The sequence below is a fragment of the Pygocentrus nattereri genome, chromosome 5 (assembly GCF_015220715.1).
Source record: "Pygocentrus nattereri isolate fPygNat1 chromosome 5, fPygNat1.pri, whole genome shotgun sequence".
In the NCBI taxonomy this organism is placed as follows: Eukaryota; Metazoa; Chordata; class Actinopteri; order Characiformes; family Serrasalmidae; genus Pygocentrus; species Pygocentrus nattereri.
In genome coordinates this window covers 33677362-33704063 of record NC_051215.1, presented here as the reverse complement: position 1 = coordinate 33704063, position 26702 = coordinate 33677362, and the positions used below count along the sequence as shown (strand labels likewise).

The window sequence follows — 26702 nt, the reverse complement described above, 5'->3', positions numbered from 1 at the left end:
GGGTCCACTTTGCCCAGCTTCTGCAGATTTAGACAGTGTGCCAGTTGGCAGATAAGAGAAAGCATTAGTCTTTACTAATGTTTACTGCACTAAATCCAAATAAAAAGAAATTTAAGGGCTTAATTCCACTTTATCTGGATGCCATTCATCTCCCATTTACAGTGCATTTTACTTACGGGATGTGGTGGCCTTTGCTGTGTTTAATTTTTGACCATGTCCTGATGACACATCATTTTCAGGGTTAGGCCACTGTTGCCAAGTTATAACTGAGTTATTATTGACCCCTGGTGGAGAAAATAAGCACATGCAACAAATGGATCATTTATTTTTGTACATCTCAGTATAACTGGCACGCATTTATGAAATGCGATACTAATTGAATATTCTGGAAAAAATGACTACATAAGAAATGTCTTGTCACCTTGTAACCAATCTCTGGAGAGCCAGTATCTAACACAGTTCACCCTGCTGTAAAAAGACCAGTAGACCCATTATGATTAAAACACAGTGCTTTTTCTTCTGATTGGGAATTGTTTTTTTTTTTCATTTTCCATTAAAGACCATAGTTTCAGAACACCGTAAGGTTCCATTAGAAAACCTATCAAATACATCTACAATCAGTCACATCATACACACTTCTTGTATTTTATTTAGTCCCCTTGAGGTCCACTCATAACATTTGTTTGGTTTTATGTACCAAAAATGACCATTTACTGTGCCTTTAACTCTGATAAAAGATAAATGAGCTCTATTCTGATGGGTTGTTCTGTTTTTTGCCACCTAGAACTTCTTAGAGTGCCCTGACATAGAAGCAATTAATTCAAAACAGGCTGTTTTCTCAGCATGGTCTCCATATATGTACTGTAGGGACTAGACTGTGAACAGTATGCTTTGAAATTCCTTTATTTCAAAGAAGTGACATGAAAAAGTGACAGAAACTTCAGTGACATGAGCCCTTCACACCATTAGGATCCTTTAAATTGTGATCTCAACCCATCATAGGGAAAAAAAAACGGAAAAAAAAAATGAACAGGAAATGAAGAAAAATGGTTTAAAAATTGCACTCAAATATACACACTAAATCTGGCATTTAGCACATAAGTTGAATCAGGTGTGTGCGAGCTGGAATATCACCACAGTGTGCTGGACCGGAGTTCGCCACCACTTAGCTAGAGAGTGTGTGGACTGCAATGGCAAGAGAGTTGAGTATAGTACATTTTCCCATTATGACAGGATTAAACTCTCATGCTAAAGCATAAAGGAAATGTTTTATAATTGATGCAACATTCCAGTTGAAAGAGTTGCAGTAACCAAACCTAAAATTCACAATATATTTGTAAAGTAATAATCAAATCATTTATCAATATACTCTTTATTTTTATCTTTCCTGCAGAGCTTTGGTTGGGAAACCTGGGCCATGTCCATTTCACACTCATTCCAATAGGACCATGTCAGTAATGGACCAGCTATTTGTGGTCTTCACAGAACGCCAGGCTTTCACTGTCCTGGTTGGTGCCAACCATAGTAGCAGACATTGTCAAGCCCTGACCAGCATAAGTCCTCTTATAGAACATGTGCTTTATCAGCTGTGAATCACAAAAGTCTTCACTACCCCAGTCTATCCAGCACTACTACTTACAGTACACCCACATTTAAGGCTGTACTGGAAAATACTGAGCTTTAGTGTCTTACAGCTAAAATCTTTGACACATCTCTCTCTGCGAGCTATTGTCAAAAGGCCTACAGTTACATAGTAAACAGCGGCAAAATTAAGAGCTGTCTCCTGCACTTTTTCCTGACATTAGTGTCAAACTGTGGGTATCCTTTAGAGATTATTGAACATTACGCAATATCAAAGAAATTATAGTCACAAGTATGACAACAGCAAAGAACACAAGTCAAGTGACTGTGCATAGTGCTAGGATCAACTGTAGAGGACATGAGCACACCGAAAACTGCCTCATCTAATGATGCCTGTCTGCTCTTTCATCCTCTGCATGGCCTGCTGTTTTTCTAATTTAGCTCTTGTACATGCATTTACAGATAAACTTCAGTAGGTGGCACCATAAGATCATACTGAAAATGCTTCCCAACAATAATAAGAGCAACTTATGAGTTTAACTAGTAGATATTAATTTCACATACTCTTTCAATAGTTAAGAGTATTAGACCCTTTAAGGACAAGATTAATATGACTGGAGGCTTAGCATGATGTTATTAGATGTAATGAAATTCTTTTGCAGTTACACCAGAACTGAAATAATGAAGTGAAACCTTTCCAGTAAAATGTTTTGCACAGTTCAGAGTGTGCATATTATTGTAATGTTTTGAAACCATATTTGTCCCAGCCAATGAAATTTTTTTATCTTTAGCTCTTTAATATTTTTAACCTCAAAGATTTCAACGATTATCTACAGGATTAATCATATAGGAAGTCAGACAAATACTACCAATCTACAGAAACAGTAAGCCTTGTTGCCATGACACAGTTCTGCCAGACGAAGGCGGAGAGTGTGGGAGTGTTCTGGTTTTTCTGGTTGAATTGTGGGTATTAACAATTTTAGAAATTTACACATGTACTCTGACCTAAAAGAACAGGCCTGACAGAAGGTTTAAACTGCCAAACTGGCGTGACTGGAGTGAGCAGTGTCTTGCGTGCAAGCCCTGTCTGCCTTGACTGACTGCAATGGAAATTGTCATTGTTTCTTTATTGTCTGTGGCAACAGAGGAAGGCTTATTGTTGACGCAAACATACAGTCGGTGGCAGGAGAAGATGCGATTCCGGAGTTACACTGTATGTTCAAAACACTGTAAACACCTACTTAACCAACATTTCTTTTGAAAATGAAGGGTGCTAGTAGAGAGTTTGTACCCACTTTGCTACAGTAACAGCCTCTACTCTTCTGGCAAAGATTTACAGTAGATGGTGCTTCATCACTTCAGGGAATTCAGTCCCACTGCTCCACAGACAAATGTTGGCAGTTTTATACCTCTCTAACCTACACTTGCCATTGAGAACGGTGACCTGTGCGGCTGCTCTGAGTGTCCGATTCTATTGGTAATACTGTTCATCGGAGATTATGCAAGCTGTATGCACAACTGAACACCTGTGTCAGCAATGGATGCTCCTTAAAGTAGCTAAAGTCATTAATTAGAAGTGGGACGTATAACACCTTCAGACATATACTGTATTTAAAATTGTTTTGGAATGTTTTGGTCCTTGTCTCCTTCACTCTTGGTTCCAGACCAGGGTAGGTAAAAGGTCAGCTGGCCCCAAGCCACCCCCCTCCTCCAGAGCCCAGCAGTACCTGGGGATGAGCAGTACAAACCTAAATGAAGGGGAGATTTTTTGGGTAGGTTGCTTAGCAACGGGTATGTACTATATGAGTCCCTGCAGTTTCCTCCAGTGTGTGTTTTGCCCGTCTCAGCAAGGCAGCCTCGAATCCTCTTCCACAGCACAGCCAGAGCCTTAGAAAACAAATTAGTCAGTAATACCTAAAGTGCAGTGGCGTCAGTGACATTTCCAGCACTTTGTGTAGGAGGAGGGCTCATAAGTTGGGTTGAGATCAGGTCTTTAGCAGGAAACCTAAACTACCCACCACTGAACTGCAAGCATAAAGCAATGATTTAGTTTTCCCCTTAGCCCATATGAAGTTGAGCTGATAAATCTGTGGTGCCTTAAGTTTACTTCTTTAGTTTTGTAGTGCAGTGGTTCTCAAACCAGTCCTCAGGGAACCCCTAGATGGTCCAGATTTTTGCTCCACCCTAAAATACAACACAAAGGGACAAAGCAAAATTTGGACCATCTGGAGCAGCTATTTGGCTAATTCATAAAATTAGGGTGATATAGACTTCCAATATTTGTTGGCTACATTAGCCTCTTAGCTCCAGTGCAAAACCTTGAACACCAAACATGTCTTATCCAATGTGAGCTAAGGAAAGCATTGTGTTGAGCTGATGTTTCGATAAGAACATTTTTAAAGCAGTTACAATTATTTCACCCCATCCTTTGTGCCAAGAATGGACTGTGAAGGGTGCTACCATGAGTCATGAACCAGCCTCTTTGACAAAAGTTTAAACAACAGCATTTTTTAAAATGACACAGAAGCAAACAAAAACAGGAAAAAGACAGACAGACAGACAGACAGATGCAGCATTGCTCATGTCAGCTGTGACTTTGTTTTGACCCCTTCTGAGATGGCTTTACTGAACTCAGTACAGACAGCTCAAATATCCGTGTGACTTTGCATGCATTTCTGCTGCGGTTTTGTTTACCCAGAGCTTCCTCAGGGAATGCTCCTGCAGCAAGTGATAGGGCTAATAAAATTGACTGACAGCTGTGACAGCACAAGAGTGACGTCTTTACTGAGATGGCTGAGCTAAATTTGGAGACCATAATGCTGAGTAATGAGTGACATGACTCAGGTACTCCAGGAACTAGACTAATTACAAAATTTGTCCAAAAGTATTGCAGACAGCCCATCTATTTAGAAACTTAGCTACTTTAAAGTGCACCCACTCCTAACACAGGCGTTCAGCTGCACACATAAGTTGAATAATCTCTATAGGAAAGCAGTGAAAATAGAATGGGACACTCTGGAGCAGCTACACATAAGCCTTAGGTCACCACGCCCAGTGAAAGTGTCAACACCTTTGGAATGAGTTGGGAGTTGCTAGAAGTAATCTTCCAGCATCAGTACCCAACCTCACTAATACTCTTGCAGATACAATCAAATCCTCACAGCAATCTAGTGCAAATCCTAACCAGGAAAAGTAGTTACCGTAGCAAACCCCCTATTAACATCCTTGATTTCGGAAGAATGAAAGGTGTCTACAAACCTTTGGACATACAGCACATCTTTCTCATTAATAAGCCAGGACAATGCCAATGTATGCTGTCCTGACACCAGCTGATCATAAGAGCTTTATACAAGCCTGTGTTTGTCATAATTAGAGTTAACCATGGTTTCAGCGACGTGGATCACCTGAGACGTTCTTATCAGTGCAGTCTCACTCCACTTTGGTCCCTTGGGACAATGAGGGAAACAGTATGCGCAACATGACAATCCGATATGAGCTCAAGGCCCAGAAATGTCCATTGATTCAATGAAGTGAGTGTTTGATAGCATCTATGCGAGTTTGATCAATACCACTTTATGTAGGAGTGACCTCATTAATTCGACAGCTTCACAGGCTAAAACAAAACATGCTGGGGGCTGAAATTACATTTTGCAGTAAATAAAAGACACACATACAAAACATTATAAGACTATTTTTACATTTTTTGCTCTGTTCCAGTTTCTTAAACACCCAAAGCTGGCAATTAGCATTTTACAGCCCGCAATTTCTTCCTTTGGGTGTATTGAGATCTGAGACACAACAAAAATGTAAATTGGTTGGGGTTCCTGCTGACTGGCTGGAGAGTATGTACACATTGGCATGCTGAAAACAAACCCATGCGGTGGACTGAGTGAACGCTGAGACAAATGTAAAGCACACTCAAATCTTTTGCTGCAGCAGATGGGGAGGAAACAAGAGTGAGAGAGGAAAAAAAATCAACCTCCACTCTTGCTTTGGATCTGAAATCAATCCATAGGTGTTTCTGTCCATCCTTCCACTGTATGAAGACAAGTCAACACTATGGGTCTAAAGGATATGCTGTCAAGAAGCCATAACTACTGATAAAGGGAGCTCTTTTGTGCTGGTCTGGTGCTGGTTTAGCTGGTCAGCCAGCATACCACCATCCAAAACACAACATGTTGGTTTTACTGGTGACCAGACTATGCTGAGAAAAGGAAATAGACAATAAAAATAAGAAAGCTATGATCTGAAACATACTGAAACCTTGCATCTGAGATAGAATAGAGAAGGGTTTTAAGGAGTCTAAAATGTAATCGTGATCATTTGGATCAGGAGAAGCAGAATATGTAACCAACCTCTCTGGACTTCTATTACAGGAATAATAGCACCACAACAAAACATGGATTGGATGGGAGTCATGAGGGCTGGCTGGAGTATCTACGCTATACAGCAAACATTGTCATGCTGAAAACAGACCCATACGGAGGAGTAAGTGAATGTTCAGGCAGATGTAAAAAGAGCTCGAATCTTTCCCTGCGGCAGATGGGGATTAAACAGGATAATTGATTCAGCCTGCCTGTGAAATACTCAACAGGCAGACCTACCTGTTCTGGACACATTTTCTTAAACATACAATATTACATCTTTGGCTTCTGCTCTGTTAACTAAGCTGAAAGTGACAGGTACCTATAGAGAGTAACGTTTTACACAGTAACTGCATGACTGGTAACAGAGATCATGAAAGCTTGATATGCATGACATAGCTATTATGCAGAATTTGAAGGATCTGATATTGTTTGACCTCCCTAGAAAAGGATCTAAATGTTGCAGTACTACTATTCCTGAAAAAGAAAGATGATGCAACAACCATACAACAGCCAAAGTAAACTCTTTAGCAGGCGTCGACACTGTTCATTGGCCTTGGGATTTAGTGAGGTGAAATGTAAACAAGCCCAAAGTCCAGGCTTTCACAACAGGATCCACTGATCAGAATATTGAGAAACTTCTTGGGAAAACAATGAATTCACAATAGGCATCACTCTTTCCAGCTAACATGTCCTAGTAGATATAATTGTGTTAACAGCAATGAAACACTCTGTGCTCTCTCTGGAAATGCATAGATAAATAGAGTCATATTCGTATCCATATTTAGCCTGTGCAGTTGAGCCCAGGCCTGTCTGAACACACACAGTGTAGGGTGAGTGAGTGCATTTCCCAGACGGGGAGAGCAAGAGCTTGTCAGAACCATGAGGATTGGCAATAATTCCCCCCTGTCTTTTTCACTATGGCGACAGGCACTAAGTCTAAATGGCTTTATTACATGCAGGTCCAGAAGCAGCCTACACAGGTCTGCCCACCACCGAAGAGGCATACAAACATGTTCTCAAATGACCCTGAAATGCAGTCTTGTTTATTACGAGAGCTCAGAGAGTGTTTTCTGAACATAATATGTACGCCTTCACTTTATGAAAGCATCGCTTTTGCAGCTGGGAGTTTCTCTACTCAGAGACAGCGGAGATCTATGTTATTAGGACTGGAAATGAAAGCAGCATTTTACATCAGATTTATATTTGTTGTTACAGAACTAAAAGACTCTTACACATGCATCACCAGCTGAACAAAAATGACATAATAAAATACATGTTAAGATCAAGAATTCACAATAATATGAATTAAATATTGGCCCACTGTCTGAGACCCACTGTAAAGGCTCAGAGTTGTTAAAACAGAATATTATATTTGTTTCCTCCAGCAAAACAATTGAGAACTTCTCTGGCAACTTCATCAGGCATACAGTACTGTGTGCAAAAGCCAAAGACCACACGTTCTTCTACTTCATCGTCAATCAAAATAGGCATAATGTACAAGTTATTCATTCTTGTGTGTTACAAAGTAGCAGTAAACATCTTTTGAACAGAACATTACACAAAGTATGAAATAAAATCTCAGTATTTAATTTGTCCACTCTTTACTTTTGTGATCCCTACCGCCACTTTAACTCTGCTACCCTTCCCATCTTAAAACAGTGCTATATCCTCCCAACGAAAACTGTTCCCAATGCTCTTACTAACATTATGCTCCCTAACATGCACATGAGCAACTAATCAAAGACACCTTAACTACTCCAATGTCTTACTGATATGTTAAAATGCTTAAAGGATATATTTATGAGGAGATGAGATATATGTTAATCCAAATTATTACAAGATACAGAGAAAATGGGACAAATGGGAAAATTGGTAGACCAATAAAAACTGTCACCATCAGAAAAACTTTAAAGCTGTCATGTTTAAGAGAGGGGAGAAAATCAAGCTCCACACTTGCTTCAGATCTGAAAAAATACAGATGTTTCTGTCCATCCATCCACTGTGAGAAGACAATTCCTAAGTCAATTCTGGAAGGATGTGTACCTGTCAAGAAGCCCTTACTGGAAAAAAAACAGTACAGAGCTGTTTTATGCTGGCTTGTGCTGGTTTAGCTTGTCAACCAGCATGTTTCTACTGGACTGTGCTGAGAAAAAGAAAAAAAGTAGAAAGCATCTGAAATACACTGAAACCTGAGATGGAGTGGAGTACAGTTTAAGGTTTACCAATGAGTATAAATTTGTTATTGGGATTATTTGGATCAGGAGAATAAAAAAAACTTCTAAGACTGGACCTTCATTACAGGAATAATAGTGCTGCAAGTCCTGGTTGGGAGTCCTGAGGACCGGCTGGAGTATCTATGCTATGCAGCACACATGCAGTGGAGAGAGTGAATGTTCAGGCAGATGTAAACAGTGCTTTCCCTGCAGCAGATGAGGAGTAAACAGGATAAATGATTCAGCCTGCCTGTGAAATACTCAACAGCCAGAACAACCTGCTCTAGACACATTTCCTTAAACATGTAATATTTCATCTTTGGCTTCTGCTCTGTTTACTAAGCTGAAAGTGACAGGTACCTATAGAGAGTATACAGAAAAAAGTGAAAAAAAACCAGGAAGTTCCAAAACTGGAGTTCAAAAAATGATTAAAAGATACAGAGAAACGGAACCCCTAACAACCCTGCAAGTCCTGGCAGACAGATAAAAACTGTCACCAGCAGATAAACAGCACTTAAAGCTTTCATTTCGGATAGACAGTAAATAATCAAGCTCCACTCTTAAAACAAAATCAACAGGTGTTTCTGTCCATCCTTCCATTGTGAGAACGCAAGTCAATGCTATGAGTCTGAAAGGATGACAAAAGGACAAAAAGATGACAATTTGATCTGGAAATTTGAAACTGGACATCTGAGGTGTGAAACAAGGTTTCATGGAGGAATAAATTTAACTGAGACTGAGATGCAGAAAATGCAACTAACTTCTAACACTGATCTTTGGAAAAGTGGAAAAATATCCCTGCTGATTTTTTTGAAAATGCGAAAGCAAGTTTCTTCAAAAGAGTAGAAGCTATAAAAGGATTGACACTAAATATTGTAAAAAAATAATATGGTTAGTTTTAAAGCTTTTCTTTAAAATATACACTCTTGATGTCCTTTATGGGTCCTTAGTAAAGGCAATGGTTCTATATAGCACTATGAACACTCAAAGAACTATTTGCCTGCTGAAAAGGTTCTTCAGCTTGATTTAGAATGTTTTGTATATGGTCCTACACAGAACCTACTTGTTTTTATATAGCACCAAAAAGGGTTCTTCTATTGTTATAAGCTTGCAGTACCCTTTTTGGTACTGCATAGAACCACTGTCTTTACTAAAGAACCCTTGTCAGCATTATTATTATTATTATTATTATTATTATTATTATTATTGTATCATATAATCTCTGCTGTGGACAATAACACTTTAAAACTTTACGTCACTTTAAATAACAATAACACCGAGTCACTTACATCACTTTAAAATTTATATTGTCTCTATATTTGTGTATTTTTCTCTATATTTTCTGTATATTTAATGTATTTCAATTTGTTTTTTTATATTTTACTTTTTTTATTTACTTTCTATAGAGTGATTACCTAAGCCTCACCGCAAGCATTTCAATGCATAAATGTCTTGACATGTTGTGCAAATGACAAATAAACTTGAAACTTGAACTTGAAACTTGAACACTCTTTAAAGAGTGTATTTCCTGCTTTTTTCAGAAACTTAAAAATAGCTCGTACTTAATTGCCGTTTGGAAATGAAATTAAATAAATAGAAGGGTGGTCTCTTACTTTTGCACAGTGCTGTATACATCAGCTCATCATCTCTTTATAATTACTCAAAAAATCAAATCTGGCACACTGTGTTACTATGTTTTAGCAAAGTCCGCTGTAAAAAAACAACACCAAAAAACACAACTTCACTCCTCTCAGAGATGAGGTGAAACTGGCTTGTTGGCCTGCAACAACCTGCTCTTTTCAGACCTGTAAAAAAAGCATAAATAATAAAATAAGCTGGAGGTAATTTTACCAATACACACAAGAACAGAATAATGCAGCTCATAAAACCAAGCCTATAACACACTAGACTGAATGTATAAGATCTGGCTATCTTCTGAATCACTAACACAGCTTTTAATTTGACATCCCTTTAACTAAAAAGGTGCACCACTCCTATATAGGAGCACAATGAGGCTAATAGCCCTAATGACCCTTTCCCAAATCATTCACATTCAACTACAAGCCTCTCCCTTCACTCACATGTCAGTTTCTTCAATCTCGCCTTTGAATTAAGACCACATTCAAGATCCTTCTGAGCCCTAGACCTGTTCTGGCATGTTTGATGCAATCTGACTCTTGTTTCTCACTAGAAGGCTGGACCTGAGGGATGGAAAGCTGGCAGGCAGAGGCTGGAGAGAGGGACACATGCTGCCTGACAACAAGCAGCTCATGGGTCTTAATGGCCCTCAGAGGCAGCAGAGAGGTCAGATGTGTACGCAGAATTCTGGCCATCTCATTAGAACATCGGCATGACGTGTGTGTGTGTGTGTGTGTGTGTGCAGAGAAAAAGAGAAATTTCTCAAATAAAACAGATGAGCGAGGAGGAGTGGAGAGTGAGAGAGATTGAGAAGACAAAGCGGGAGATAGTAAATAAAGGAGAAAGGAAGAAAAGAGAACATGCACTCTTAAAAATAAAGGTGAAGAGTTCTTTGCAGCAATACTGTAGAACAATCACTTTTGGTTTCCTAAAGAAGCTTTCAGTGGGTAGTGATGGTTTACATGAGATGGTTTCAATAAACCACTAGTTTAAAGAACCTCATGTTAAGAAACCTCATTTTTTCCTTATAATGAACTCATCTTAAGATATTTTCTGTCATAACACAGCAAATTACTGTGAGGTTGATGTTAAACTGTACTGCCCAGCATTACTGAATAGCAACTATGTTAAAAAGACATACATTTTTTAATATTCGAACAACATTTTAATTAAAACAATTCAGGTTTTGGTGTTCTAAAGACTTAAAGTTTGAGGCTTTTTCATGATTGTTGATTTTATGAATGCTGAAACACTGAGTGTTCACAAAAATTGCATTGTTTATTGTTATTGCCAAATTTGTTTTACAATAATTTACAAATTAAAAGCATTCCATATACAAATTATAAGCTTAATATATGAACTGCAAAAGACTGCGAATAAACATTCATTGATATTGCTTTTTTAAATTAAGCATATCTTTTCATTTAAATTTTCAAAAATGATCAACATATTTATAGGTAAAATTAAAAGCCATTTTTCAGATGTGAATTTACAAAAAATTACTCACTACTGTGTGCATCACTTTATAGATGTTATGGAAAAATACAGGATATTACTGTATTCTAATTACAGCTCATTACTGTAAGTGTATGACAGAATACAGCTATATTATAGAAATTGTGTTAATATACAGTTTTATATTTTACTGCTAATACTGTGAAAGTAATGCTTAACTACTAGCAATGGAAAGTAAAGAAAAAGCATTACTAGAAAGTAGCTACTAACCAGTAAATTACTAAAATTTTAGAGTGAATCATGTTTACAGTGTGCATCAAAACCAAGCATAGTTTAGGAAGCTTTATTTTTAAGAGTGTAGTGAAAAAGAAAGGCAGGGAGACACACAGACAGATGGTAGGAAACTAGAGAGAGAGAGAGAGAGAGAGAGAGAGAGAGAGAGAGAGAGAGAGAGAGAGAGAGCAGAAAGAGCTGATCTAAATATCAGCACAGCTCATCTCAGCTGTGTCCTGAACCTGCTTTCTGTTCAGCTACACTTCACTTAACATTGAGATTTCAACAGACAAAGCCAAGCTGCTCTCTTCTCCATGACAATACTGGGAGATAGGCCAGTGAAGTCCTGATAGAGTCCAAGCTGAGCTTCATCCAGGAACAACACTTACACAATACGTGAAATGGACTTGCTGGAACTCATGAATTCAATTAACCACCAATACCAAAGCAGAACAATATTCATTGTGCTCTAAACACATTACGGTGAGATTATTCATTTTTTTTCTCACCACTTTGATTCGATTACCAGCAGTCCCTGACTGTATAAGCCTAATTTATCACTGTTGCTGTAAGAAGTGGGTGTAATTTCCTGTGTCAAGAAGATAATCTCAGAGGGTCAACATCATCTTACCTCTGCTCCTCTGAAGTCATGAACTGGCAGCCATCGAATTTCTGGAGCTCCAATGAAGTCAGCAGGGTAATGTGTCTGTTCCTATGAACACTGATTCAGCCATAAGCTAACCACATGAGACACAGACAGGGTCTGAACTGCTGATGGGTTCACACTTTACTTTTGTGTTTCATTTGTTCATTTTGTCTGGGTTATGAACTGCTTAACTGTGGAATTAATGTCACTGTAAACAAATTAATGTGGTGGTTCATAATTGAAAATGTTCATTGTAGTGGTTAGTAAAGTACTAGTAAATTACTTTTTGGTCCAGTGCCGGTGTTGATTGTTGAAGGATCCAGAACCAGGACTTCCATTTTGATCCATAACATTCTCAATGTCTTTCAGAACCAGCACTTTTTCTGGTAAATACTCGTTGCTACTAAAGTGCATCCCAGTAGTTAATACTGTCATCCTCACATTTTCTTAAATATTAACCATGAAAGCTGGACTCATACAACATTAGTCTCTTTCAGGGTTCACTGCTACATTAAGCGCAGTGCATGTGTTAGTTTGGGTTATTGACAGGTCATTGGTGTGGTCAGTGTTGACATAAATAACAGAACATCACAACAAAATTAATATGACAATGAATGCACTTCAGCAGTATTGCTCAAAAGCAGCCATATCTAGAACAAATTATCTGGAAATATACAGACTCCAGCTAGTGGTTCTTTTAACTGAAAAGAAGAAATACTCCACAAGGCTGTGTCCTGCTGCCTAAGTCTTCAGCTTGGTATTTCACATGGTGGTCTCACCACACAGACCACTTTGTAGAAGTAGATGCAAAAGCTCCTGTTCTGTTGCTCTGACCTCATCACGCCTAGTTTGCCTCACCCGGTGGAACACACTGATATTGTCCCAGCTGTGTTCAATGTTCTTTCGAGGTAGATTATCCATTGTGTGAGTTATGACTCACAACTTTTGTTCTATTCTTGTTTTTCATGTTCAGTGAGTTTTTGCTCGCTTCACAACAATAGACAAGATTTGAAAATGCCATTGGGCAGGAATATAGGACACTAGTCTTATCGCTTGTTCAAAAACTTTTGAGAACTTCATCAATCAACCTCTTTTCCATTTCAATTAGATTTTAGATGAATCAAATTGCCCTCTGGCATTTCTGCAGATCCTTGTAGGAAAACAACCTGACCACAGCTCTATTGTTTCTGAAGCTTTTATACTGAACTCTCATCAGGTTTGTTACACAGCTGCGTGTGCTTCCTCTTTTCCAAGATACGGTTGAGCTCTTCAGTGAAAGAGTAGTATAGAGGAGATGTGGTGTCTCCATCACTTTGTCTAAGCAACACATAGCTATTGCCATTCATTTTGCGTAAGACACTGGGCAGAGTGGCTGAGAGGCCATTCGTATATTCCGACTCCGAGTTTGGCGGTGGTGGAGGCAGTGGGGGTGCAGGTGGCAGGTCTTTATTGGGAGATGCCTGTGCTTCTCCCGGAACAATCTGCAGTAGGCCATCATGTGTGTCCACTTTACCGTTACATTGGCTGGAAATGGTCTTCAGCTCCATGTGGCCGCTCCTCTTTCTTTCAGCTTGGGCTGCGGCCCGGAGAGAGTATTTCCCCCTTCTGGTCTGCACACAGAAACCAACATACAGCAGGACTACGGTCAAGACCAGGCACAGCCCACCCAGGATGGTGATCAGAGAAAGGTACATGGCCTCCATGTTCCTCAAGGACAGGAACTCTAGTTGTGGAGGATGGGGCGCAGGAGCAGGGTGCAGGGTCAGGTTGCTCCTGTTGGATGTTTGCGCAGTGCGATGGGTGGTACCGCTCTGGTGAGGTGGGTGGGTCATATCTATGGGAGGTACAGGAGGCAGGTCATGACGGATAGTCAGAGTGTAGATCACCACAGGGACACGGACGCCGCTCTCCAAAGCGAAGCAGCTGTAATCGCCACTCTGGTCCGGCCGTGCCTCGATCACCAACAGGCCGTCAGTGCCGATGCGGTAGCCAGAGTTGAGTCCGTATCCCTGTAGCTCCTGCCCATGCAGCGTCCACTGTGGGGTGGCCAAGTTGGAGCTGAGCTCACACTGCAGCAGCACATCATCCCCTGCCATCACTGAGCGAACGCGATGGAGCACCAGGTCTGAAAATGAAAAGACAAATCACTGGTGATCAGTGAGTATATTGCAGTCATGTGTTACAGCTTCACACGCACCTGCTGATGTAGTTTCATTTTGAGTGAAATGGAAAGGAAGATAGCAGCACTCTAGTCGCTGTAAAAGGTGTGGTTTTCAGAGCAGAACAAGGGTTTTTAGAAAAAATAGCATTTATTTCCAGTGCAGTTGTGCTGTTACTTATTGTATTAATGAGTGAGGAGGGAAAAAAAACATTAAAATGTGGTGTCTGTGCACAACTGCAAGTCACCACACCAAGCCTGAAATAGTAAATTGAGGCAGAGGTAACAGGTGGATTTTGCAGGAATTTTCCTGACCACTTCAAGTGCCTTTATATATCAATGTCACACACACAGGCTCAAAAAGAAGGTCCAACTCGATATTTAGGTCTCAAAATGCAAAATCAACATTATACTGATCTGATGACAGTAACTGATAATTCACTTCTACCCCAGAAAAACACATCCTTCATCAAGGTTTGAGTTATCTTTGAATACTCTTTCAACATGCTTGCAATCATCAGATTCATGCACCTGTGAAAGAGGTCCTGAGCACAATCAACACTACAAAATGTTCTTACGCATTTTGCATGCAATTATATGTTGCCGCCTGAGAGGTCTCTAAATCCTCGAAACTTACACAGTGTAGTTTTAAGGGTGAATGACATGGCAAAAAACTTCGATGTGTCACAGTAAATGATATGGATTACAATATTCTAAAGATTTTCAAATGAGCAAAATAGGGTGTGAAAAACATTTTTACAAAAATGAACTTTAAGATGAAGCAGTCTGAAAAAATAATAAAGAAAAATAATAACGCAGCAAAATTTTGCACAGGACTGTATGCAGCTGTGATGTAATTTATCACAATACTGGTAACTTGCCATAGTCCTACTGTTACTTCAAAGCATAATGTTTTTGCAAATTAGCAAATAAATCATGCTCATTTATTGAAAATACTTTGAAATGCTAGGTTTCCCCAAATTCTTTGACAGTCAGTGTTCATACAAAGTATGTTTCCTTGACGAGCAATATTTTTTTAATACAGCTGGAGATTGTTGTTTAACAAGTTAATACAAGATAGACTGAAGGCCAATCATGTGGATCAATTCTCTTAGAAACACATGACTTGTGAAGTAAATCTGCTGCAGAGCAGGTTACAGGCCTCTGACACATAGAAAATAAAACTCACTTTACTTACTTACTAGATAAACAAAACATGAACAAAATGCAAATGCATATGCAGAAGAACTGTGTAACAAGGTTTAAGCTCTGCCCTATTTAAAATGATGCATGGGTTATAAATACAGCATTTAAGCAATGATTCTGATGACTGCTCCTCCTGTTATATAGCTCTGATCATTTTGGGTTCCGGTGCCTGATGAATACAAAGAGAAATGAGTATGCATACCATCTGCTGCAGAGTTCTCACAGCCCTCATTCCCATTCAGGATGTCTTGAGTCAGATTGGATCTGTACATATAAAGATAACACAATTAGTTCTGGTTGAATCCACTGCAGTCTTAGGAGACAATACTGAATTTCAAATATCCTCTTCATTTTCAAAATAGCAGAAATAAAGAAATAATGTTGAAGACACACACAGAACATTTCATAGCATTGCTGTGCAGCAAGGACTTGGTCCATGACCCCAGTAATATACACATGCGGTCATACCTGTCAGTGTGTGAGGTGATCTCCACACACTCCTCCCCATCCCAAGCACAGAAAGGGTCCCGTGCTAATACACAGTCGAAACAGGAAGAGTACCTGTGACATGTGGACAGGGGCAGCTGCACGACTGCGGACTGCGAGCCCACATACACACTCATCTAGAGGTCAAATGTCAAAAATGGACAACCAGACATTCAGATGATTAATTTCATACTGACAACATACATAAGGATATTTGGATTTCAAATCATATTTCACATCCAAAAACACTGCTTCTCATAATCAAGTCTTTCCACGCTTAAATAAATCTATTTGCAGAGCTACAAGTCTTAGGCTAGTAGAGCTAGACAATATGACAGTAGAGCTACAAGTCTTAGACCAGTAGAGCTAGGCAATATGACACTAGAGCTACAAGTCTTAGGCCTGTAGAGCTAGGCAATATGACACTAGAGCTACAAGTCTTAGGCCAATAGAGCTAGGCACTATGACAGTAGAGCTACAAGTCTTAGGCCAGTAGAGCTAGGCAATGTGACAGTAGAGCTACAAGTCTTAGGTCAATAGAGCTAGGCACTATGACAGTAGAGCTACAAGTCTTAGGCCAGTAGAGCTAGGCAAAATGACACTAGAGCTACAAGTCTTAGGCCAATAGAGCTAGGCACTATGACAGTAGAGCTACAAGTCTTAGGCCAGTAGAGCTAGGCAATATGACACTAGAGCTACAATTCTTAAGCCAATAGAGCTAGGCACTATGACAGTAGAGCTACAAGTCTTAGGCCAATAGAGCTAGGCACTATGACAGTAGAGCTACAAGTCTTAGGTCAATAGAGCTAGACAATATGACAATAGAGCTACAAGTCTTAGGCCAGTAGAGCTAGACAATATGACAGTAGAGCTACAAGTCTTAGGTCAATAGAGCTAGACAATATGACACTAGAGCTACAAGTCTTAGGTCAATAGAGCTAGACAATATGACACTAGAGCTACAAGTCTTAGGTCAATAGAGCTAGACAATATGACAATAGAGCTATAAGTCTTAGGCCAATAGAGCTAGGCACTATGACAGTAGAGCTACAAGGCTTAGGCCAGTAGAGCTAGGCAATATGACACTAGAGCTACAAGTCTTAGGCCAATAGAGCTAGGCAATATGACACTAGAGCTACAAGTCTTAGGTCAATAGAGCTAGACAATATGACAGTAGAGCTATAAGTCTTAGGCCAGTAGAGCTAGGCAATATGACAGTAGAGCTACAAGTCTTAGGCCAATAGAGCTAGGCACTATGACAGTAGAGCTACAAGTCTTAGGCCAGTAGAGCTAGGCAATATGACACTAGAGCTACAAGTCTTAGGCCAATAGAGCTAGGCAATATGACACTAGAGCTACAAGTCTTAGGCCAATAGAGCTAGGCACTATGACAGTAAAGCTACAAGTCTTAGGTCAATAGAGCTAGACAATATGACAGTAGAGCTACAAGTCTTAGGCCAGTAGAACTAGGCAATATGACAGTAGAGCTACAAGTCTTAGGCCAATAGAGTTAGGCACTATAACAGTAGAGCTACAAGTCTTAAGCCAATAGAGCTAGGCTCTCTCTCTCTCTATATATATATATATATATATATATATATATATATATATATATATATATATATATACATATATACATATATATACATATATATACATATATATACATATATATATATATATATATATGTATATATATACATATATATACACATACACACACGCACACACACACACACACACACACATATATATGTGTATATATATATATATATATATATATATATATATATATATATATATATAAAACTGATTAACAAGCACAGGTCTGCCTCAAGTACAGATTCAGAAATGGTCAAGGTAACACTCTGACAGAAAATCACAACGTTAATTTGGGTTTATTTTAATGCTATTGTTTTTAAATATAATGTCAGATGGCTCAGGAATTTAAAACTGTACTATAAGAAAGATAAGTATTTATACACATATATTCACTTTTCATTTGCAACTCATTATTTCCCTATCCTCATGAATCCATTTGCTGACCTGTTTTTGGGAGATGACTATGCTGTCCACAGGCTGTGGCCCTTCAAACAGCTGCAGCTCTTCGATGATGTGGAGTTGACTTTTAACCTCCACTGCTCTCTGAAGCCAGCCCTCATCTGTAGCAAATGAATACCCAACAAAATCAATAATACTGAGAAATAACATACCACAATAATATAACTTTAAACTACACAATATCACCCTATGCCTCAGTAATGCAGTGTGATCAACATTTAATAGATTTGAACTGAAGGAGAAGTGAGAGACTAGACCACACCTGTTCCAATGAAGAGCATATGGTATGTCTGGCCATCCAGAGCAGTCACTCTGTGCACAGCTATCTTAGAGTAGTCCACAGACCTCCTAAACAGTAGGGGGCGTCCTCCCACAGGGAGGATCTGCTTGGCCATGAGAGGGTGGCGGCGGACAAAGTGCAGCACGTCATCTGGCAAGTCAGTGGAGAAGTTGATGCCTCTGGCCCTGAGCCGATCCGTGATGCACTGAGGAGTAAAGGGAGGTAGACATGAGTCAAGCTGTGCAGAACACGTCTTTCACAATTCAGTGAAGGAGCCTACTGCAGAGTTTAGGGCCTCAGTCCAGCACAGCTGATTGTCCTGCTCTAACACAGAATTCAACTCAACAGTTTAAAGGCTGTTTTAAAAAAGCAGGATTTCTCAGTTAGCTGGGTAACATGAATACAAAAGTCAAACTGGTCCAATTGACCTACTCATGCACCACCCTCAGATGTGTCCTTTCGACACGTGTTGCATGTTGCAAGGCTAAACAAACTTTTCTGAACTTTTCCCACTAAACCTAATGAGAAATTATACCAATCTTTGATCTGATTTAATGTTTGTTGAATTTCGTGTATAAAATGACACACTGCCAAGCTGGACTACGTTAATTAATAAAGCACTATAAATGTAGAGCTCATGGATATTTAGTGATAGTGATAAACCAATACAGCACACCATATCAGTAACGGTCACTGGGCTAGGCTCGTAATGCTACATTTTCCTACCTCTCTAACATGATTTTTTTTTTTTTTTGTCACCCGATTTTCTTGCCAATTTAGTTGTCTCCAATTCCACCCGCTACTTAGGACTCCCCCAGTCACACGATGCTACCAACGCTAGGAGGTTGAAGGCTAACACAGGCTTCCTCCAAGACCTGTGAAACCAGCCACCGCTTCTTTTTGAACTGCTGCTCACGCAACATCATTGGACAGCCGAACGCACTCGGAGGAAAGTGCCAACCGCCAGATCTGCTACATCAGCTAACAGATGCCTACGCTGACTAGCATTGTGTTGAGTGATGGCAGGGGTCATCCTGCCCACCTAGAGAGAGCAAGGCCAATTGTGTTCTCTTGGACTCCCAACAACGGATGGCTGTAGCATCACCAGGGATCGAACTCGCGATCTCCTGATGATAAGAGCGCTTAGCCGCTTAGACGATTGCTACCTCTCTAACATGATTAAAGTATAAAACCATCTGGATTAGAGCATCTGCCAAATGCCATAAATGTAAATGTAAATATATTCCTATTGGTCAATCCACACTTTTGGACCAATATTGGACACCTCTAGCCTACTGCATTTCCTACCTGAAGACCAGGGGGAACTGCAGTTCGTCCTGCAAATGCCATAATTTGATTTCCACTAGTTTGCTGCCTATCCAGCCATGTCACAGTATCAAAGGAGACTATTTTAAGCTATTCTTAGTCTTCAGCTTAGCACAATAACATATAAATATGTAAATGAATAGGCTGTAATCAATGGAAGTTTAGAAGCTTTAAGCATCAGAAAAACAGACAGCAGCTTCAATACAGCTGTCTTGGAAGTCTAAAACGTCATTGAGCTGTAAGGCAAATTATAACTCTCTATTCTTACCAATTCTGAGACAATCTAAACATCTACCGAATATGAAACATGAAATGTCACACGCCTGCAGAGGCGCTCATTAGAAATGTCAGGGCTTTAAAACCCAAAGCACTTATCAGCCCAGCTTTTCTACCTACTCCTAATCTCCATGGCAATGAGCTTTGAGGGTTTTTGGGGCTTGTGTTTCAGCTTGCTCCGTGGCTTCTTTTCTGAGTCTGATTCCAACACTCTGATGCAGGGCATTCAATGCTTAGAAACCCAAGCAGAACTGCTGACATTAGGAGTCAGCCAGCAGGTCGAGTTGCAGGGCTGGATCAGGATAAGCAGGTCGGAGTAAGACGAGACCGCAGGGAAGGGTGCTGCTACCATAGATGCACCACAGAGTTTAGTAAGAGTGTTCCCAAATACACATACATTATTTAGAAAGATATAAATAATGGGTTCGAATATTTCCAATGCTGTTTGTGTTCATTTGTTTTGTTTCCCAAAACTAAACTTGCTTTGCTCTTCCTCTCACTTCAGTTGTTTCTTCATGAGATGGGGCAAGATAACGTCAGCTAGAGTACAATAAATACACACAGAGGCTCAGTGTGACTCTTCGGAGACAGAGAATGATTAGTTTAAATGCACTTAGAGACTCTGTTTGCTTCACTGATCATTTTGCATCTGTGCATTTGTAGTACACAGTACATACTTGTTGTGCTTTGCATAATGTTTACATTCAGTTTTGTTGTTTCTGAAATGTGGCAAAGAGGAGTGACTGCATATTTCAATGGTTAAGATGTAAACAAAGCCATTCAGAGTGGATTGAAGTGAAAAGCAATATTCTAGAGAAACCTACAGTCAGAATAGTTCACAGGGGTAATGATGGGAACCAGATGTCCAAAGCATTTAATGCCTACATAATATAAAGGTATTACATAACATAGTTATGAACACCACCACTGAAAATCGTGTACCTTGCCTGGGAGAGGGTCACCCGGGACCTACCTCTGGAGCCAGGCCTGGGGAAAGTGTTCCTCAGAGAGCGTATGGTGGCCAGGCAGCCCACGTAACCTGGCTGGGCTCAGGCCGAAGAGGCAACGTGGGGACGTTTGGGCCCACCACCAGCAAGGTCCAGCATGGGGGAGCGGTGCAGTGCCATATAGACAATGAGAGATTGCAGGGGGGCACTTGGTGGCCTAGGCCCCTGCGGCAGAAACTGGCTCTTGGTACGTGGAATGTAACCTTACTGGGGGGGAAGGAGCTGGAGCTTGTGCGGCAGGTTGAGAGGTATTTGGGCTCACCTCCACCCACAGTGTCGGCTCTGGAACCAAACTCCTGGATAGGGGTTGGTCCTTCTCCTATTCAGGAGTTGCACAGGGTGAGAGGCGCTGGGCGGGTGTGGGGATACTCACGAGTCCCTGGCTGGTGGCTGTGCAGTTGGATTTTGTCCTGGTGGATGAGAGGGGCATCTCAATGCGAATTAAAATCACAGAGAGAAAAACTCTGACTGTTGTGTGTGCTTATGCACCAAACAACAGGTCGGAGTATTCTGCCTTCTTGGAGCAAGTGGGCGGGGTTCTGAAAAGGGTCCTGCCTACAGACTCCACAGTCTTACTGGGAGACTCAATGCTCACGTTGGCAATGACTGGGAGACCTGGAGATACGTGATTGGGAAGAACAGCCTGCCCAATCTAAACCTGAATGGTGAATTGCTATTGGACTTTTGTGCCAGGCATGGATTGTCCATAACGAACACCAAGTTCGAACACAAGGATGTTCATAAGTGTACATGGTACCAGAGCTCCTTGGGTCAGAGGTCAATGATCGACTTTGTTGTCATTTCATCTGACTTGGGACCATATGTTCTGCCACTCGTGTGAAGAGAGGTGCTGAGCTGTCAACTGATCACCATCTGGTGGTGAGTTGGATCAGATGGCAGGAAAGACTGATGGTCAGGCCTGGAAGGCCTAGTCAGTATATTGTATTAGTGAGGATGTGCTGGGAACGACTGTCGGGAGACCCCTGTTCGGAATGATTTTAACTCCCACCTCCAGGAGAGCTTTTCTCATGTCCCGGAGGAGGTAGGGGACATGGAGTCTGAATGGACCCTCTTCAAAACCTCCATTGTGGAAGCTGCCAGGCATAGCTGTGCCTAAAAGCTTGTGGGTGCCTGTCGGGGCGGTAACCCAGGAACCCCCTGGTGGACACCAGTGGTGAGGGAGGCCGTCAAGCTGAAGAAAGAGGCCTGGATGGAACTCAGGAACAGTGCCCTTGGACTGGCAGACTGGGGTGATGGTCCCTATTTTTAAGAAAGGGGACTGAAGGGTGTGTGCCAACTTTCAGGGTATCACACTGCTCAGCCTCCCTAGAAAAGTCTATGAAAGGTGCTGGAAAGGAGAGTTCAACTAATAGTTGAACCTCAGATTGAGGAGGAACAATGTGGAGTCCGAACCGGCTGTGGAATAACAGACCAGCTTTTCACCCTCTCATGGATTGTTGAGGGGGCATGAGAGTTTGCCAACCCAGTCTACATGCGTTTTGTAGATTTGGAGAAGGCTTATGACCGTGTTCCCCCGAGATATACTGTGGGAGGTCGGGGCTACTACTCGGAGCCATTCAATCTCTGTACTCCCAGAGTGAGTGAGTGAGCTGTGTTCATATACTCAGCATTAATTCAGACCCTTTCAGTGTTAGCGATGGACTCCGGCAAGGTTGTGGTGGTGGGCTACACTCTATTCGATAGGGTGAGGAGCTCGGCCATCTGGGAGGAGCTCGGAGTAGAGCTGCTACGGTTCTTCCGCATTGAGAGGAGACAGTTGTAGGTGGTTAAGGCCACTGTTTTACCATCATAAATAAAATAATCACAATAAAAAATCTTTGTTTAAAACCCAGAAGGCACATATGGGTTCACTGGTCATTTTGGATGGTAAATAAAATGGCTATATTTGGAGGTATGGGGAGGTGCTGGAGCCTATCCCAGCGGTCTATGTTTAAATAATATAGAAAAATAAAACTCTTGTGTTTTTTGGGGGCGACAGCGATGAAACAGCAGTGTCTCTTAACACTCCTACAGCTTACCGAGCCAGGCCGCGGCTCAGGCACCTTCCCTGAGTACTCTGTCCATTTGGCACTGGTGTCCTCCTGACTCTCCATGTAGGGCCCGTCAAAGGCCTGCTGGATATCAGTCATGGAATAGCGGCAGATGGCTGAAGCTTTGACGTTTTTCCTGTAAAATAAGAAACGTGCTTAGTTCAACCTTCAAGTGGGAATACAGAATGTTCAGGTGCCTAATTCACTGCAGAGCCAGAGAGAAGCTCCAGCTAATGTGTGAATGAATGAGCACATCTGTCATTTATAAAAATGTTTTGGTTGAATAATGCTGAGGGCTGGGGAAGGGAAAAAAGTTGCATTGTAGAAAGCAGTGAATCACTCCAGGTCTGATGGAGTTTTGCAGTGGGTGTGCTGGCTTTAGCAGCTGAAGAGGCTCTCTTTCTCTGTCTCCCTCTCTGCTTCTCTCTTTTTCTCTCTCGCGCTCTGCCTCTGAGCCTCGGCTGATCTCTTTGTTTCTCAAGGTCTTGGCATGCCGGCACAGAGCCTCCATAAGCCCACAGCGTAACCATGGCAACATGAAAATAGATTACAGATTTATCAAAAAGCATGCAGGAGAGGTGAGGGAAGGTAGAAGGACGGGGGCGAGAGAGCGGGACAGAGACAAAGCTCATCAAGAGCGGCACTGCATTCATCTGACAAGTGGAAAGAAAGAGGGTAGACACAGAGAGAGACAAGGAGAACCGAGTATATATTAGCAGTGACTGAAGAAGAGTGGGGAGAGAGAGGGAACGACATGGGAGGGAAAAAAAGAGATGGAAACTGCTTTAAAGAGGAGGGGCAGATAATGAAAAAGTAATAAGAGACTGGTAGAGGGGAGGACTTTTATTTAAGAGTCTATGCCTGAGTTTTTTCTTCCCAGAGCCTCAGGAATGGCACAAACAATGCACAGTCAATGGAAAACATGCTCACACACATATATACTGTATGCTCTGGTCAAGTTTGTTAAAAGGAAAAAAAAACAACAACGAACAGTTAATTTTGACCTTGCAGGTCACCACAAACAGTTCATCAGCGCTCATCTGACAGACTAATACTCTCCCTCTCTCCTTTTACTCTCCTTTTATCCTCCTTCATTCTACCACCTCTCCCTCATTTTCTCTCTGAGTCAGCAGTCACCGTGCTCTGCTTTGTCCATTCATCCATCTCTCGCTGCCTCATAAGCTTGCACTTGTCATATCTTACCACAGCCTGCCAACTCATCAGAACAGCTCTTCTCCTGTTGACCCGACACACAGAAACCGCTTAAGGGCGAATTGCGGTCTTGCTTTGTACATTTTAAGACTGCTTGCTACATTTTTAGCTTGGCACAACAAAGGTTATTGTTAAAGGAGGCCAGATGCCATTAGATACATTTAACCTTTCAGCTTACTTTGCGAAGTAAGAAATAGATATTAGTTTCTCCACTACAGACGACACCTAAAGAATACAGTTTTAAAATGGTCCACTTGTGCTGCTCTTCATAATAATTACATTATTTATATGTAATTTTTACATTACTGCTTCCCAACCTCACTTTATCCCTTACATTGCCTTTAAGACTGACTTATATGTAAATAACTGTTGTGATTGGCTACCATGAATTGTGTCTCAAAAATTCAAAAAGCAGTCCATGCTGACTCTTCATAACTTTAGTGTAAATGGGTGGACTTAAAGTGCTTTAAGCTGAATATGAAGATATACAGTCTTGTGTAAGTCAGAGACCACCCTTCATTACTTAATTTTTCTGAGGACTAAGTAGATTACATAATCCAATTGCATAAGGAAGAGGAAAGTCTAAGAAAAACAGGAATTTCAAAAGCTGGTGTTAAAAAAATGAATAAAAGACAGAGAAAATTACAATCCTAACAACGGTGCAAGACCTCGAGCACCAATTGTTACCATCAGATCGACAGAACTTAAAACTTTGATCTTTGAGAAAAAGGAGACAATCAAGCTAATTACGATCCACTTCTGCTTCAGATCTGTGAAAATCTGCAGGTGTTTCTGTCCAACTCAATGCTATTTGTCTGAAAGGATGTGTAGGTGTTCAAGAAGCCCTCACTGAGAAAAGAAAAAAGACAAAAAAATTGCAAATCAAACAAATAAGCTGCTCGTGCTCTCAGAACAATGGACTGACCACCTCAGACTCCAGACCTCAACATAATATCACTTGTGTCACGACATGCAAAAAATGTAACTAACTTCTAAGCCAGAACTTTGGAGTTGTGGACAAATATCCCTATAGATGTTTTTGAAAAAAGTGTAGATGTCTTTGAAATGCAAGTGATGAAATGCAGAAATGCAATCTGAATGCAAGTCTTCTGAAAAGAAGTTGTGAACCCACTAATGTGTGAACCCACTAAATACTATATACAATATTGATATTGTATATAGAGGCTTTGGTGTCAATTTCTGTCACATGTATGTTTTCCGCTTCCTCCTGGACACTGAAAAATTAATGATTGACTGGCCATTTTGAATGGAAATGAAATAAATTAAATGTGGTAAATGTTCTCTGTTCTGATTGGCTGCCCTGTATTGTGTCTCAATCAAAAAGAAGTCAAGGCTAAAATACTCCTTACATCTTCAGTGTGAATGAAGGCAGAAAATGCAGACAATTAAATTACAAATGTAATTAGTCATATGTATTAGGTTTTGTGACATCACAAAAAAATCCAGAATAGGCTGTTTTTTTATCCATATATGCACTCTAATTACTAAGGAGTGAATGATACATTTTGATTCTTTAACAATACATCATGCACTTTTCCTTTAAAAGAAAGTAGAATATGGCTTTCCATGAAATGAGCCCTTTAAGGTTTGCGCAATAATATCTGTAGAGAAGCAGAGCCAGGATTTTCAGGGCTTTTCCCTGGCACATCTTTCTCGGCAAAGCCAACCTGCTTATGAATAAAAGATAATGTGCACTCCAGGCAGCCAGAAAACATGTCGGCCATTTTCCCCAGGACTGCACTGGTGGAGTGAGCTTCAGCCTGCGCTGTGGTGGCTGGTTCAGGCATGCCGGGCCTGAGGAGCGTGTCCAAACGGACAGCTGCGCTCACTAACAGACTGACACCTCACCACATCCATCCCGATGCCATCGAGCGTTGGGGCACACAGGAGTCAGCCACACGCCACCCCCACTCAAACTCAGGATCAGAAAGGCTGGAGCCTTCTCGTACAACTGCCAGAATACATTACATGTGAGGATCTCGCTTCCATCTCAGCTGCCCGCTCAGTTCAATCAAGAGTTTAGATTGAAAAAGTTGGGCTGTTTCGTAGATGTAGCTCTTGTTTTCATGAAATGCAATCATGCCTCTACTGAAGCCACAATACGTGGGCAAAAGGCCTGATGTTCACTGCACTATATAAATATTCACAAGTAAGGCATCAATGCTTAGGCATAGTTGATCATCGAAATTATGGACACAGAAAATAATTACAAATGTGAGTTTTCATAATTAACTCCTAGTTCATTTAAGAAAGATACACATCCCAAAAGTGTAAATTGTTTTTTTAAAGCAACACTATGAACGTTTTTGGAATTTGTCAATCTCTCTGGTGGAAATATGTAATTGCATGCATTGTGGGGAAGAACGCGCTGTAATGTGGGTTGTGCTTTGGACCCCTTCCCTGAGCGGATGAATCTGATGACTGCAAACGTCGAAAGAGCATCCA

General features: G+C 40.8%; 1 protein-coding gene across 1 annotated transcript in view; it reads right to left on the bottom strand.

Moving 5' to 3' along the window:
• Window positions 1-6961: 6961 nt before the first annotated feature.
• Window positions 6962-26702, bottom strand: part of sema4ga (sema domain, immunoglobulin domain (Ig), transmembrane domain (TM) and short cytoplasmic domain, (semaphorin) 4Ga) — a 59260-nt gene continuing 39519 nt past the window's right edge. Inside the window, exons 10-16 of the mRNA XM_017721455.2 lie at window positions 23013-23160; window positions 18347-18569; window positions 18070-18185; window positions 16006-16160; window positions 15740-15801; window positions 12159-14298; window positions 6962-9966 (exon numbers count right to left, since the gene is read on the bottom strand). Of these exons, the coding sequence (XP_017576944.1) occupies window positions 13370-14298; window positions 15740-15801; window positions 16006-16160; window positions 18070-18185; window positions 18347-18569; window positions 23013-23160 (1633 nt within the window). The 3' untranslated portion in view covers window positions 6962-9966; window positions 12159-13369. The remainder of the gene's footprint in view (window positions 9967-12158; window positions 14299-15739; window positions 15802-16005; window positions 16161-18069; window positions 18186-18346; window positions 18570-23012; window positions 23161-26702) is intronic.